Source organism: Dunckerocampus dactyliophorus, chromosome 13, assembly GCF_027744805.1.
Source record: "Dunckerocampus dactyliophorus isolate RoL2022-P2 chromosome 13, RoL_Ddac_1.1, whole genome shotgun sequence".
NCBI classification, from domain to species: Eukaryota; Metazoa; Chordata; class Actinopteri; order Syngnathiformes; family Syngnathidae; genus Dunckerocampus; species Dunckerocampus dactyliophorus.
Window position 1 is genome coordinate 4,778,598 of NC_072831.1, and position 17,740 is coordinate 4,796,337.

At 38.4% G+C, this 17,740-nt stretch overlaps 1 protein-coding gene across 1 annotated transcript in view; it reads left to right on the forward strand.

Annotated features, from left to right (window-relative positions):
* Positions 1-17,740, forward strand: part of LOC129192310 (sodium/potassium/calcium exchanger 3-like) — a 95,601-nt gene that overhangs the window by 14,131 nt on the left and 63,730 nt on the right. Inside the window, exon 2 of the mRNA XM_054796199.1 lies at positions 10,579-10,701. Coding sequence (XP_054652174.1) covers positions 10,579-10,701 — 123 coding nt within the window. The remainder of the gene's footprint in view (positions 1-10,578; positions 10,702-17,740) is intronic.

Consider the following 17,740-nt stretch of genomic DNA (forward strand, 5'->3'; position numbering starts at 1 on the left):
ACCGCCGAAACCAGATCTTAATGCGCTAAAATGGATTCTGAAATCAAAATATGGATACTTTTCGATTATATGCAGTATATCATTAACAGGAAAGGCGGGGGAAGTAAAGGACTGAGATCTTTCACTTTTATTGAAGTTATGTTTATTTGTTTTGTTTGATTTTTTATTTAATTAGTTTATTTTTTTAAATGTAATGAATAATTGTTAAATTATTAAAAACATTAAATTAATGATAATTAATACAAAATTATTGTTTTTTTTATTCAGAAAAACTAAATGTGTTTGTTTTTTTTAATTGCCTGCTGTATGTCTTTTGAAACATTAATACACATAATTATTTGTCAACCATTTAGCAATTTAAAGGAATTTATCAAGGCTTTTTATCAAGGAAAGAAGGATGAACATGCATACAAATAATGGAGGAATTAAAATTAAACATCAAAATTGCACAAAATCACGTATTTCAGTTACAGGTGTGTAATTAAATATACACCGTTAAGGAAGATCACCAAAAATGTTGCTCAATTTAACTTCAGGTGGATTTGCACAAAGTATCGGTATCAAATTGGTATCGCGGATACCAGCCTGGATTTGACACTCGCCATTGCTTGCACATTTGCTTGTCACTTTGTCCAGAGACTTAAGGAGAATCCCACGTTTGGCCTTTGGGTGGTAAAAACATGTGCATGGCTCAGATCAGGGGTATCTTTGCTGTCTTCAACTTGACTTGAGTAGTATTTGAAGTTGTTGTTCTAACAATGTGTACTATCCCTATCACTCTGATGTTTATAGAGTGAGGAAGCTTACCAAACCATAAATTAAGCCTGTTCATGTTTTCATTTTGCGCTAGCACGGCTATGTTGTAAAAAAGTGTCTATATTTGGACATTGAAATGTTACATGGAAAGCATGTCTACTTTTGTTGTGAAATTAACTAATAATATTTTCTCGATAATTTTGTCATGATTTCTACTTAGAATTAAAGAATGATGTCTGAAATTGGTTTCTAATGTGTTTTATTTAAATATTCTCAGTGTAAAAAAATCATTAGTGAAATGTGCATAACCTTCGTGTCCGCCTGCCGATGTAAATTTTGAAGAACATAATTCCATGGAAAAACAAACCCCATGATGATTACAATGGTACATATTCATGGAATAATTACTCAACTCTGCAACTAAAGTGATTTTTTTGTGTATAAAAGAGTAAAATAAGATTATTTGAACAAAAGTCTAACACCGAGTGGACACCGAGTTATGTACATTACATTTGAAAAAGAGTGAACTTCGGAGGGTTGCTATGGGAAATGGAAGATGTCTCGAGCTCTGGTATGTTGGGTGTGTGTTTTGCAATGTTTGAAGTTTGTGTTGATAACATTACCAAGGTCTATCCACCAGTTTAAAATTTAAAATGTAACACTTGGGTACCCTTGATCTGAGCCGTGCACATATACAATTTGCAATCATTGTAAAGTGTTACGTTTTGCTCCCAGTTTGTACGCCACCGGAAACAGAAAACCAAAATCAGAGCACAGGAAACAACGGAAACCCAAAACTAAGGTCCGACCTGTGATGCAGACCATGACATGAAGCCTTGAGGACTCTAGTGAAGGAGCAACTGGAGGAAAATGCAGCACAAGTACAAGCACACACACGGCAAAACCTTAGAAGCCTGCAAACACAGATTGAAAGCTCACAATCACAGAAAGGCAACTTCCAGAAAAGCTTGTCAGAAGTGAAAGAAGATAAAGACATGCACGATGAGGTCGTATTTATACGTGTTTATAAACCTGAACGCCCGATCCCAACAACGTCGGAGCAATTTGAAGCCATAAAAACGGCCACAAGGTGGCAGAAGTGCATTTGATGAGAGCTCGGCAGGGATCATGTGGACAGAAAAATCACACGTGACAGGAAGGAGGAAATGAGAGCGCGTGCAGAAGGTTCCGCAGGGAAATTTGAAAGGAAATTTTAATGCATGCGCACGCGTGCACACACAAGCACGCAGATGGTTCAGTACCAAATGTGAAAACTGTAAATAGTTCATGGTGTTATATTTGTAAATAAATTGTTATTTTGATGTAAAACAATCCCTTTTTGTGTTGTTTGTGTTGTGGTATAGTTGTTCAGATATTTGAGCTGTCACAAACGCAAAACATATTTGTGTCAAAGTGAACGTTATGCTGTTTTTCTCCCTTTTCGAGTGATATTTTCCTGAAACTTCCCAATGTTCTACTGCTGATTACTAAAGAACGAAAAAAGGTAGAAACTAACTTTTTTTTCTGATGAAAAACAGGAGTCTAATGTTTCTTTCGGTAGGTTCCATGTTTATATAACCATAGAACACAATATTCTGTGTGCCTTGACAGATCGGTCAAGATGGTCTAAAATGGCCGGTATTGAAGAGGGCGTCTTTTGACAAATGTCTGCGATTGAATGAGTTAAGGACCTTCTCCTTTCAGGGACGTATTTATTTACCCATGCGGGTGACAGGTTAAAGGTTTGAACCCATGTTTGGGAGATCAGGAGTTTATGACGCTCTTTAAGCTGCTTAAAGTGTATAAATGACAAATATTTAAAAGAGCAGAAATGACGGTCTTAATCAGGAGCATGCTTGGCTCTGTGTTTACTCACTGAGTTGAAATTTGCGTTCGGGGCCCTCCAGCTGTCAAAGTGCATGCCAGCGAGTTTGATCATAAGCTGGAGAATCTCTGTTGCTTGCTCAGATGTTGTTATGCAATTCCTCTTGCTCAAATCGCTTATGCTCACAAATCTGTCCTCCCTCACACTCTAATCCAAATTCTGCTCTTAGGAATGGCTCCTTTTGGAGACTTGTTGGAAATGTGCTTTGTGTTTCCTAAAAAGCACAGGTGGAGATGTCCAACTTTATATTAGCTTGTCGACGCCCTTCAGACTGTCGGACTGATGTCGACGTATAAGCCTTTCCGAAATGGAAACCAAAACTAGCCGTTGCGTGTGACTTGTGATTTAGCTCATAGAAGCACCTTAGTATCAGCCTTTCGTAGCATCTTGTTAATCGCAAGTTCAGAACTGAGGGGCTTACCTTCGTGATTGTCTTTGTCAGCGTGACGGCTTCATACCTCGCCGCACACAACAGCTTTCTGTTCTCGTTTGTTCTCAATAAATAACCGTGAGGTGACCCAGCCTGCCCTGTGGGGCCCCTATGATTCACACGTTAACGGAATCACGGAATCGGCCAATAAAAGCAGAATTTACTGTTAAATCTCGCAAAAAACGAGACGTGAACGAAATGATTTCATCGTGACGGGGAAGGACGTTCGTGTGGGGAGGTATTTTCTCGGCGGGATCTCATCGCTAACTCACCCCCTTGCAAACTCAACAAGTCATAACGGCGGCAAAAAAACTTGGAAAGTCCTCTCTTACGGAGCGTGAACGGAAGCTAGCGGTATTAGCTTAGCTCAACAGAGCATGCTAGTGCGGCTGTGTGTGTGCGACTCAGGCTGGATGATTGTTTACACCGTAATGTAAGCTAGCGTTTTACAATGCAAGCTAACGACGCGCGGGTTCTGGGTTAAAAAGACAAGAGGCACGTTTATTCTTGCACCCAGCTCGCCCTAGCCGTCAAGACACATTCTTGGGGAAAAATACAAACGGGTTTTATCTGGCCCTAGCGTTGTGCTTATAGATGAGGGGTATAGTTTTGCATGTATGTTAGCATGGAAGCGTTATTTAAGGAGTAATAATTAGGGACGTCGTTGTCATAAAAAAGTAATATCGGTTTATATCGGTATCGGGTTTTTCCCTATATTGAAAACCGATAAACCGCAGCAAAAAAACGCTGTATGTACAAGCCTACGGGCTTCCGTACGTGCCGTCACCGAGGCTTCCAGCCGCGCCAATTCGTGGAAATACTTTGTCACGTTCTGTGTTATTCCTCATAGTTGGAACTGGGCTTCGATACGTCGTAACCACGGACACCGACGTTAACTAACTCGTTAGCTTGTAGCGGCATCCACTAGTTTAGTTTAGAATAGTTTAGTTTAGTTTGGAATATGAATGATCAGCATATTTAGGGCTTTCTATGGATGTGGTCACTTGTGGCCCCGGGAACAGCAGTCCTTCAAAAGCATAGGACGTTAGCACCTTTTGTTGGCGTTAACAATGAAAACACAATCCTTGTGCTATTCACCTGCACTTTGCACGGCCATAGAAACCATTACGCTTTTAATTACTGCAGTCTGATTAATCATACTCTCAGGTGACCAAGTGTGTGTGTGTGTGTGTGTGTGTGTGTGTGTGTCAGACACTTGTGATAGAGGTTACTAAAGCCCCCTCATATTAAAAGATTCTGTGGATATAAATCTTCTCTCTGGTGAAATAATGAGTGAAACTATCTATCCTACATTGTTTTTTTTTTAAAAAAAGGGTTTTCATTTTCAAATCTTGGAGCAAAGTTGTAATTTTATGCAATGAAAAATGGGGTCATCATGTGTATTCATTGGTTATTAGACAGGGACAGTGTACATGAATTAGCATGGCTGCAAAGCACCAGAACGAGCCAAAAGATTGTCCCTACACATTGCCACGTGGAAGACTCTCGTCATCATCATCGCTGAAAACACTACGCTCGTCAAAAAATGACTTTCGATTGACGATGTCCCGACCCACATTTTTTGGCTTCCGATCCGATCCGGTGCCAATCCTTTCTTAACATTTTTTTATAATATACACTAAGTCCCCAACTTATGAACACAATTGGTTCCAGACGACCGTTCTTATGTCGAATTGTTCTTAAGTCGGGGAAAAGGTAATATTACCAATGATGTAGGTACTACATGTACGTGTATACATATACAGTATATGTGTATGTATGTAAATATGAGTTTGGATGCAGTAGTAATGTTAAACCAGGATAATTAATGAAAAAAACAACAATAAAAGTGATATAATAATACGTAATGATAAATGTTATTTACCTTTGAAGAGGAGTGGTCGAGCATACGTCGTTGTGGTGGAGTTGGAGGAGGAGTTATTGAAAAAAAAGGACAAATGGTCGTCGTGGTTAGACTCTTCTAAAAGAGGTAGTGTTCTGTGGGTGGTGTAGAATTAAGCAGGCCTATTAACTCTTCATAAACTTTAATCACACGCTCTGTCCGGGTTGTATAATTTAGCTTTCCATTTAGCTTAGAAGGCAAAATAAAATAAAATATAGACCAGTTGGCTTGTGTTTGTATCTGTGAATGTTCGCAAGTCAGATGTTCATAAGTTGGGGACATAGTGTTGCCAGCGGTAAGTCCAGCCTGTTTCTGGTCAACGTTGGCCTCAGCCAAGTCTGCCTTTTGTCACCAATTCTGTTCATAATTTTCATGGACAGAATTTCTAGCCGCAGCCAAGGCGTAGACGGAGTCCAGTTCGGGGGCCTTAGGAACTCGTCTCTGCTATTTGCAGAAAATGTGGTGACCTTCAGGGTTTACTGGGACGGTTTGCAGCAGAGTGTGAAGCTTCTGGGATAAGACTCAGCACCTCCAAATCCGAGGCCGTGGTTCTCAGTCGCAGTGTTGGGGTCTTGTTCACGAGTGAGGGAAGGTTGGAGCGTCAGGTCGTCAGGCGGATCAGTGCAGCATCTGCAGTAATGCGGTTGCTGTACCGGACGTTGTGGTAAAGAGAGAGCTGAGCCGGAAGGCAAAGCCTTCGTGATTGTCTTTGTCAGCGTGACGGCTTCATACCTCGCCGCACACAACAGCTTTCTTTTGTGTGTAGTCAATCTATGGTCCCACCCTCCCCTATTGGCCATGAACTTTGGGTCATGACCGAAAGAACGAGATCGCAGATACAAGCAGCTGAAATGAGTTTCGTACGTAGGGTGGCTGGACTCGCCCTAAGAGAGAAGAGGTTGAGGAGCTCCGTCATCAGGGAGGGGCTCAGAGTAGAGCCACTCCTCCCTCACATGGAGAGGAGCCAGTTGAGGTGGCTCGGTCATTTAGTCTGGATACCTCCTGGTGAGGTGTTCCGGGCATGCCCAGCCGAGAGAAGGCCCCGGGGAAGACCTAGGACACGCTGGAGGGACGCCTCGATGTCCCACCGGTGGAACTGGCAGAGGTGGCCGGGGACCAGGAAGTCTGGACTTCCCTACTGAAACTGCTGCCCTTGCAACCCGGACCTGGATAAGTGGTGGGATGGATGGATAAAAGTCCGTCCAAGAAAATCCAGATGTAATTCCAGTCGCGTTATTAATGTAAGATATTTTAATGACACCCTATTTGTTTACACAATTAGACATATGTAACAAAGAGCACTGTTATTCTGGAGGCCAGAAGTGTGTTGTGTGTGTTTAGAATGCCAATTGATGGTTGATACGAATAAACGTGCCTCTCGTCTTTTTTCACTCGTAACTCATAACCACGTCATCAATGGGCATTGGAAAATGGTCCTTGCATTAAATCGGTAAAACACAACACGGTGAAAATATACTCATCCAGCTGCACTAGCACGCTCTGCTAAACTAAGCTAACCCTGTTAGCTTCCATTCACGCTCCGTAACAGAGGAGTTCCTGAGGTTTTTTTGCCCCCGTTTCGACGTGTTTAGTAGTGTTTGTGATGAGATTCCTCCACGATTGGACATGTCTGCATGCTGGTGTTGGGTTGAATTCTTCTTGCGGGTGGCGGGAGTCAAGTGGCAACCGGCTTTGAGGTGCATGACCGCACTTACCGTGTCGGAGTGTTGCCCAGAGTTACAAACGTTATACGGCATCCGGATCGCCCCGATCTCGTGGCGGAAGCCGATATTATCCGATCTTCAAAATACAGCGGAATGTCAGCCGAAGACCGGATTGGGACATCCCTACTTACAAAAAAATTTCATTTTCTATTTAAATGAAATTATTTTCAATTTAAGATATTTCTTTCTCTCGATAGATAAACGTATAAAAATACAGTTGTCCCTCGTTTATCGTGGTTAATCGGTTCCTGACCCGACCACGATAAGTACATTTCCACCAAGTAGAATTCAATATTAAAGAATGCGATATTTTTGTAGTTAGAGCGTAGAAAACCTGTTTATGGCTTTCTAAATATTAGAGCCCTGTAGACATGAAATACACCACATTGCGCAACTCTTACACTGCAGGGTCTCGAGACGGCTGTGAGCGAGCTCGTAAGCTAACCGGTTAGCTTCGAATTTATTTCTTCTAATTTTAAGAAGCCAAAAACGTACCACTTCCACACAGAATGGGAGGAATACTTTTTCCGGTCTATCATGTCGGACATGCCACAGCTGACTTTGTGACTTCATGCAGTGTTAAGGTAATGTAATGTAAGCTAATGTCTCAATGTCGTGTGTCATTACTGCCGCCTAGTGGCCAGAATACTACATATCACTTATATTTCAATGTGTTTGGACTAATAATAGACCATAGTCTACCACCGAACAGCGATCATTAGTTAATTAATTAGCGGCGAGGGAGCGATAATCGAACCGCGATATTGAGCGACTACTGTATATGAAATCAGGACAAAATAATGCTCGGCTAACAGATGCTTTATCACGTGTTGTGTGCTTTAGCTCGTCCATACACAGAACAAACCAACATGGCCTAGTTCTCTCCTCTCTTGGGACAAGGATGAAGCTCGCATTTGTTTACTGCACATGCTCTCAAGACTTGAAATGATCATGTTCCAGCACACAAACATACAATGAATATACATTATTTATCCATTCACCACACTCGCCACATGCGTTGCTCTGCAGGAAGCACTTGCACAGCACACACACACACACTCCGCAAGGAATGAACAGTATCTTTGTGAACAAACGTGCACACATTCTTACATGCATGTACACATCTGCCAAAGGACACTAATGAAGACAAAGTAGCTAATTAGGGATGACATTGAGGAGCGATGGGCCGCCCTGTTCTGTGACGTTATGGGGTCGGCTTGGACCTATAGACATAGGACCCCAGTCGATGTAGGACACCGGTAGCGACCGCAGTGAGGGTGAGAATATAACAAGGATTGGTCCAAATAAGTGGAGTTTCTAATCCCTTGATATTGAAGATTTCCCAGAAGCATTTTTTTTCCTGCACACACGCCTCTGACACGCATGCACTGCATGGCTGGCCTAGATCTGCTACCTGCTGCTGCAGCACATCTCAGATGAGTCTATTATATTTTAGAGCAAGAGGAGAATCCATCAAATTACACACACATTAATCCACTGTGGATTTTATTCCAACCGACCTTGCCTTCGCATCCTTCTACGTTAGTTGTAATGTTATGCTTAAATACTCATGGTTTGACATTTTATGCAAAGTGGTAAAAATGTTTTGTGTAATGTGCCACTGTGCGGCGCCTGGGGACCGGATGGGGGTCTTATGTCAGCATGTTGGTCAGTGAAGCTGAACGTGCTTGTGTGGGTGTCACTGCAGGCAAGATGGGTGAAGTGTCTTGCCCAAGGACACGACAGCAGTGACTGGGATGGAGGAAGCGGGGCTGGAACCGCCAACCCTACGGTTACTGGATGACCTGCTCTACCTCATGAGTCACTCCCACGCTTTGGACATCTGTGGAGGAAACGCAAGGCAGAAGTAGTGGGAGGCAACGACGAGAAAATAAAAGTCAGGAAGCTTGTCGAAAAACATTTGGTTCTTGATTTGTAAAATGCCTCATGTTTCTCCATTCAGATAAATATAGCATAGAGTGGTTCTATTTATGGTAGTTCTGTGTCCACGCCGGTGCCTGTTGCATGGTGGGCGAGGAGATGGATGGGAAGCTTGAGAATACAGTGACCTAGATGAATGAACTGGAATGATTGGCCTTGCAGAGCTCTGCATGCCTCCTGCAGGAACGTGGTGACACAACGGGCGTGGAGTCTTTGTTTCATGGCAAAAAGGGAATTCATGGAATGTCACTTCATGGGCTCTACACACAGGCAATTGCCGAAACCCCGTTAAAACATAATTTAAATGAGATGAATTGAGATCTATCAGTGTGGAAAAGGTTATCAAGCCATTTCTAAAGCTTTGGGACTCCAGCAAACCACAGTGAGAGCCATTATCCACAAATGGCCAAAACATGGAACAGTGGTGAACCTTCCCAGGAGTGGCTGGCCAACCAAAATGATCCCAAGAGCGCAGCGACGACTCATCAAAGAGGTCACAAAAGACCCCACAACAACATCCAAAGAACTGCAGGCCTCACTTGCCTCAGTTAAGGTCAGTGTTCATGACTCCACCATAAAAAAGACACTGGACAAAAGACCTGGAAGACTTGCTGTGATAAATGGAAGCATGAATTCTGCTGAAGGAGAATGTCCGGCCATCTGTTGGTGACCTCAAGCTGAAACCAACTTGGGTTCTGCAGCAGGACAATGATCCAAAACACACCAGCAAGTCCACCTCTGAATGGCTGAAGAAAAACAAAATGAAGACTTTAGAGTGGCCAAAGTGGGCCAGGAGTGGGCCAAAATTCCTCCACAGCGCTGTAAGAGCCTGTCCGTTCATTGGTCGGTCAATGAAACCCCTGCGCGTCATCAGTGGGCATTGGAAAATGGTCTTTACCTTACATTAAAGCGAAAAACAACATGGTGAAAATGTACTCATCCAGCCCGAGTTGCACACAGCTGCAGCAGCACGCTCTGCTAAACCCGTTAGCTTCCATTCACACTCCGTAACAGTAGTGCTTGTGATGAGATTCCGCCACCATTGAGCGGCCCGCCGGGGAAATCCTTCCCCACACGAACGTTCCCTCTTCTCCCGATGACATCATTTCATTCACGTCACTTTCCGCGAGATTCCGCGTTTAACAGTAGATTCCATTTTTATTGGCCAATTCTGCGATTCTGTTAGCACGGAAATCAAAGCTTCCAACATAATAACAGACATTAATAAAAACAAACTTATGCTTCACACCTGCAATAAAAGCCTGTTGCTCCAGCCATCAAGTCTGACGCGTGTGTGTCTCCTCGAACATTACAGTAACATTATTGACACCTTGTGACCAGCGTAGGATGCTACATACCATCACAATGTCTTTGAATGTATCTTCTGAATGCCTTATATTGGTATTCACCTTCATTTAGCTATTTTAATGATGGAAAATGCTTAATGTAGGAAAACAATACGTCCGATTTGATTTAAAGGGGTAGTTGGGATGTTTTGACATGAAGTTGTATGACATCCCCAACAGCGGTGTAGTCCAATAACAGCGACTTACCCCCCCGACTTGGTCTCCAAAGGCAGTTCTGGTGGAATTTTGGTGATGAAGAATGTAGTTCCGCTTAGTGGCTGGGGGCATTTAAGCAAAGAGTTTGGCTTCTCCAAACAATGTGCGTTCAAAAGAGTTTGCAATTCTCAAAAGAAATCAGACCTCACAGTTCCAAGGTGGGGGGGTAACTCGCTGTTAATGGACTACACCGCTGATGGGGATGGCATACAACTTCATGTCAAAAAATCCCAACCACCCCTTCAAAATGCTTATGTTTTGACGAGCGATGAAGTGGGCTGCAGGCCATACTTTGCCCAGTTCGGGTCTAAAAGAAAGTGGAATGTACGCAACTACTCTCACACTAATGTCTTCTCCCTTTCTTCCTGCCTTAACAGATCGTGTTTCGCCTTCCACAATGCTGGAAGACACCAGGTGGGACAGTCGTCACCTTCTGCAGGACACCTACGACAACCAGTCCAAGCTGTTATCAGAGCTGGACAAAAACTGCACCGAACCAGGTAAGACTGTCTTGTCTCATCATCGCCCCGCAAAAGCGAACTTCAGACTCAGTGAATTATTCAGCCAGGGGTTGACCTTGACAACTTCCATCATCCTAAATGGCATTGCTATAAAGGGCTCATGACACCGACAAATGCTTGAAAAAAGGCAGTAACAAAATGAAAGTTGTTTCGGAAAACACATTTTTTGGTTGTTTCCTGGACATTTTTCTGCTGTTATGATGGACTATCTCAGTAATAGTGTTTTCCGAAACACATATGCAAATATATTCAGTGTTTTTTTGCCGTTGTGATGTAACGTAGTTTTATGAGAAACAAACCGAAACAAAGAATGGAGCAGCAAATGTTGTAAAATTAAGTTGGAAAAAGATCATAATATGACAAGAATAAAGCCAAAATAATACGGGAATAAACTCATAACGTTACAAGAAAGGAAGTGTTGGAATATTTGAAAAAAACAAAACAAAAAAGGTTCATTTAAGGAGAAAAGAGATTCATGCTAATAATACGCCTTTTTACTGATATCACAAAGCTGAAATGCAGCTCGTTTAAAAAAAAATCATTCATTGGTATATCTACATGGGTTGTTTTGCAAAATGTAAAATATCAATATATCGTAATCCCTCTTTTATCACGTTTATTGGTTCCAGACCGGACCGTGATAAGTGAATTTCTGTGAAGGTTTCCTTATTCATAAATGGAATATTTTCATAGTTTTGGCATAGAAAACCTGTTTACGACCTCAGAAATACGGTTTTTAACATTATTATATGCCCTGCGATTGGCTGCCGAGTGTACCCCGCCTGTCGCCCGAAGTCAGCTGGGATAGGCTACAGCATGACATGCCCCCGCGACCCTAATGAGGAGAAGCGGTATAGAAAATGGATGGAGGGACATTATTATAGCCCTTCAGGCATGAAGTAACACCCCAGTAGGCACCTTTACATTCATATTACCTTATATGGTCGACATAATAAGAGAAAATAAGACATTTAAGACATGAATAAGACTCGTTTATGCAATAAATGTGTGTGCAATGGATGGACAGGGGGTGATGCTGGGGGTTCAGAGTTGAGGTTTAGCTGGATTATTACGAATTTTATTATGATTATGATTATTATGTTAAAATGACAATGGACGACTGTTGTGAGATAATTTAAACCTGCAATAAAAGCAGTCTGGTGCTTGTCTCCCTGAGCAATAACTGACACTTAGTAACCAGTGTAGAATGCAGTGTTCCCTCGTTTATCGCGAGGGATACGTTCCCGAAATAGCCCGCAATAAGTGAGAAAAAAAGCCACAAATTTACAAGAATAAAATCGTCAATTTACAAGAAAAAGTAATAAATTGATGAGAAAAAAAGTCAGAACTTTATGAGAAAAAAACGTCGTAAATTTACGAGAACAAAAAGTCATAAATTTGCGAGAAAAAAGTCATAGATTTACGAGAAAAAAGTAGTAAATTTGAAGAAAAAAGTTGGGAATTTACAAGAAAAAAGTCATAACATTACAAGAATAAATTTGTTAATTTACACGAAAAAAAGTTGTAAATTTTCGAGTAAAAAATTGTAATTTACGAGAATAAAGAATAAAGAAGTAAATGTAAAAGAACAAAAAGTCTCAAATTTACGGGAAAAAAGTCATAATATTACGAGAATAAAGTCATATATTTACAAGATAAAAAGTCGTACATTTACGACTTTATTTTTGTAATATTACGACTGTATTCTCGAAATCTCAAGATGATTTACATTTTTCACTGTGGCCCTGCTACTCCGTCGTCAGAAAAGAACAATCTTGCACGTCGCATTTTGCTGTTTGTGTGAAAACCAAAGCCGAGCCGAGCTTACGAACCCGTCAACCGTCAAGATGGCGCTGTTATTTACGTAACGCGTGGACTCCTCATCTCCAGGCTGCGTACCTCTCATGGCGACGCTGTCTTTTTCTGCTTGTACACTATTGTGTTGTTCCACGGCATCCATGTGGGATCCTGAGGTGGAACAAGCGTGATCTCCTGCTCAGCTTTCTCTTGATCTCTTTATAAACACATCACACACACACACTTGATTTTTCAGAATCCACATGCAGGGACCTTGGAGTCTGCAGTCTGACTGGATACATACTGACAAGCTATATTTAGCACACTGTAGTCCCCCTAGGTTTACAGCTTTGGGCTTATTTAGCTCGGACATACACGACATGGTAACATGCTACAAAAGGACTCAATAGAAGGATGCAATACTGTAATTCATGTTGCTCAAATCTTCTAATACTTTATCATGTCCAGGGGAAACACGATGTTGTTTTTTCTCCATAGACTGTTTCTTTCATTACACAAACACTAATGACTTGAAAGGGGACTATTTTGCGTTCCTGCACTAAAAAGAGTCTTTTCAAAGTGCTTCTTACGCCTCCGTCTCTCTCTCTCCTTCTGCTACTCCATTTTAATCTGCTTCCATCGTGCCTCTGAAGCACTTCCTTTTGCTTTCGTACTTGTTTTCCGGTGTCTCCGGCTGACTCATGGCTTTCATTTGGTGTCATACAGAAATCCTGCTCAAGCAGGTACACCAGGGGTGTCCAAACTTTTTCCAAAGTCGCCCCTCACTCTATCACGGTTTTTCAAAAAATATTGAATAAATGATGGCTGTTTCCTGGTTGACGACAGCACATTATTCGTCCAAAAATATTGAAAGACGAGTTATACGCAGTCGGGGTGCTCCGATCGGTCGGCCACCGATCAGCATCGGCCGGTTTCCGTGAAAAACCACGGTATCGTGCTTTACGATGCCGATCGCATCCGCCGATCAGCTCCGCCCCCATTGCAGCATCCAGCCTATAGCCACTTTCCCTTCACAAGGCCAAAACAAGCATGGCTGCCGTGTGAGACTGACCTGTGGTTGTGAGAGTGAAATGTTGCACCCCGCAAAACATGCCACGAAAATGTCTCGCCGGTGTTGCGCCTTAAAAGCTTTAGTTTGGTGCACTTGGGAGGGTGTGGTGAGTTATCGAGGCTCGTGATCATGGGTCGGGCGGCGGCTAATGTAGCACCCACGTGTGTGTGTGGCAGCTGGATACCTCGTAAATTTACGATGTCATTCTCGCTATATTACAACTTTTTTTCTCGTAAGATTCAGACTTCATTCTCGTAACTTTCCGACTTTTTTCTTGTAAATTTATGACTTTTGTCTTGTAAATTTACAACTTTATTCTCTAAATTTACAACTTTTTTCTTGTGACTTTCCGACATTTTCTCATAAATTTATGACTTTTGCCTTGTAAATTTACGACTTTATTGTCGTAAATTTTCGACTTTTGTCTTGTAAATTTACGACTTTATTCTCTTAAATTTACAACTTTATTGTCGTAAATTTACGACTTATGTCTTGTAAATTTACAACTTTATTCTCTTAAATTTACGACTTTTTTCTTGTGACTTTCCGACATTTTCTCATAAATTTATGACTTTTGCCTTGTAAATTTATGACTTTATTGTCGTAAATTTTCGACTTTTGTCTTGTAAATTTACAACTTTATTCTCTTAAATTTACAACTTTATTTTCGTAAATTTACGACTTTTGTCTTGTAAATTTACAACTTTATTCTCTTAAATTTACAACTTTATTGTTGTAAATTGTCAATTGTAAATTGACAACTTTATTCTCGTAAATTTACAACTTAATTCTCTTAAATTTACGACTTTATTCTCGTAAATTTACGACTTTATTCTCTTAAATTGACAACTTTATTCTCGTAAATTTACAACTTTATTCTCGTAAATTTACGACTTTATTGTCGTAAATTTTCGACTTTTGTCTTGTAATTTACGACTTTATTCTCTTAAATTTACAACTTTATTCTCGTAAATTTACAACTTTATTCTCTTAAATTTACGACTTTTTTCTTGTGACTTTCCGACATTTTCTCATAAATTTATGACTTTTGCCTTGTAAATTTATGACTTTATTGTCGTAACTTTTCGACTTTTGTCTTGTAAATTTACGACTTTATTCTCTTAAATTGACAACTTTATTCTCGTAAATTTACAACTTTATTCTCGTAAATTTACGACTTTATTGTCGTAAATTTTCGACTTTTGTCTTGTAATTTACGACTTTATTCTCTTAAATTTACAACTTTATTCTCGTAAATTTACGACTTTTGTCTTGCAAATTTACAACTTTATTCTCTTAAATTTACGACTTTTTTCTTGTGACTTTCCGACATTTTCTCATAAATTTATGACTTTTGCCTTGTAAATTTATGACTTTATTGTCGTAAATTTTCGACTTTTGTCTTGTAAATTTACAGCTTTATTCTCTTAAATTTACAACTTTATTTTCGTAAATTTACGACTTTTGTCTTGTAAATTTACAACTTTATTCTCTTAAATTTACAACTTTATTGTTGTAAATTGTCAATTGTAAATTGACAACTTTATTCTCGTAAATTTACAACTTTATTCTCTTAAATTTACGACTTTTTTCTTGTGACTTTCCGACATTTTCTCATAAATTTATGACTTTATTCTCGTAAATTTACGACTTTATTGTCGTAAATTTACGACTTTTGTCTTGTAATTTACGACTTTATTCTCTTAAATTTACAACTTTATTCTCGTAAATTTACGACTTTTGTCTTGCAAATTTACAACTTTATTCTCTTAAATTTACGACTTTTTTCTTGTGACTTTCCGACATTTTCTCATAAATTTATGACTTTTGCCTTGTAAATTTATGACTTTATTGTCGTAAATTTTCGACTTTTGTCTTGTAAATTTACAACTTTATTCTCTTAAATTTACAACTTTATTCTCGTAAATTTACGACTTTTGTCTTGCAAATTTACAACTTTATTCTCTTAAATTTACGACTTTTTTCTTGTGACTTTCCGACATTTTCTCATAAATTTATGACTTTTGCCTTGTAAATTTATGACTTTATTGTCGTAAATTTTCGACTTTTGTCTTGTAAATTTACAACTTTATTCTCTTAAATTTACAACTTTATTTTCGTAAATTTACGACTTTATTCTCTTAAATTTACAACTTTATTGTTGTAAATTGTCAATTGTAAATTGACAACTTTATTCTCGTAAATTTACAACTTAATTCTCTTAAATTTACGACTTTATTCTCGTAAATTTACGACTTTATTCTCTTAAATTGACAACTTTATTCTCGTAAATTTACAACTTTATTTTCGTAAATTTATGACTTTATTGTCGTAAATTTTCGACTTTTGTCTTGTAAATTTATGACTTTATTCTCTTAAATTGACAACTTTATTCTCGTAAATTTACGACTTTTGTCTTGTGACTTTCCGACATTTTCTCATAAATTTATGACTTTTGCCTTGTAAATTTATGACTTTATTGTCGTAAATTTTCGACTTTTGTCTTGTAAATTTACAACTTTATTCTCTTAAATTTACAACTTTATTTTCGTAAATTTACGACTTTTGTCTTGTAAATTTACAACTTTATTCTCTAAAATTTACGACTTTTTCTTGTGACTTTCCGACATTTTCTCATAAATTTATGACTTTTGCCTTGTAAATTTATGACTTTATTGTCGTAAATTTTCGACTTTTGTCTTGTAAATTTACAACTTTATTCTCGTAAATTTACAACTTTATTTTCGTAAATTTACGACTTTTGTCTTGTAAATTTACAACTTTATTCTCTAAAATTTACGACTTTTTCTTGTGACTTTCCGACATTTTCTCATAAATTTATGACTTTTGCCTTGTAAATTTATGACTTTATTCTCGTAAATTTACAACTTAATTCTCTTAAATTTACGACTTTATTCTCGTAAATTTACGACTTTATTCTCTTAAATTGACAACTTTATTCTCGTAAATTTACAACTTTATTCTCGTAAATTTATGACTTTATTGTCGTAAATTTTCGACTTTTGTCTTGTAATTTACGACTTTATTCTCTTAAATTTACAACTTTATTCTCATAAATTTACAACTTTATTCTCTTAAATTTACGACTTTTTTCTTGTGACTTTCCGACATTTTCTCATAAATTTATGACTTTTGCCTTGTAAATTTATGACTTTATTGTCGTAAATTTTCGACTTTTGTCTTGTAAATTTATGACTTTATTCTCTTAAATTGACAACTTTATTCTCGTAAATTTACGACTTTTGTCTTGTGACTTTCCGACATTTTCTCATAAATTTATGACTTTTGCCTTGTAAATTTATGACTTCATTGTCGTAAATTTTCGACTTTTGTCTTGTAAATTTACAACTTTATTCTCTTAAATTTACAACTTTATTTTCGTAAATTTACGACTTTTGTCTTGTAAATTTACAACTTTATTCTCTAAAATTTACGACTTTTTCTTGTGACTTTCCGACATTTTCTCATAAATTTATGACTTTTGCCTTGTAAATTTATGACTTTATTGTCGTAAATTTTCGACTTTTGTCTTGTAAATTTACAACTTTATTCTCGTAAATTTACAACTTTATTTTCGTAAATTTACGACTTTTGTCTTGTAAATTTACAACTTTATTCTCTAAAATTTACGACTTTTTCTTGTGACTTTCCAACATTTTCTCATAAATTTATGACTTTTGCCTTGTAAATTTATGACTTTATTGTCGTAAATTTTCGACTTTTGTCTTGTAAATTTACAACTTTATTCTCTTAAATTTACAACTTTATTCTCGTAAATTTACGACTTTTGTCTTGCAAATTTACAACTTTATTCTCTTAAATTTACGACTTTTTTCTTGTGACTTTCCGACATTTTCTCATAAATTTATGACTTTTGCCTTGTAAATTTATGACTTTATTGTCGTAAATTTTCGACTTTTGTCTTGTAAATTTACAACTTTATTCTCTTAAATTTACAACTTTATTTTCGTAAATTTACGACTTTTGTCTTGTAAATTTACGACTTTATTCTCTTAAATTTACAACTTTATTGTTGTAAATTGTCAATTGTAAATTGACAACTTTATTCTCGTAAATTTACAACTTAATTCTCTTAAATTTACGACTTTATTCTCGTAAATTTACGAC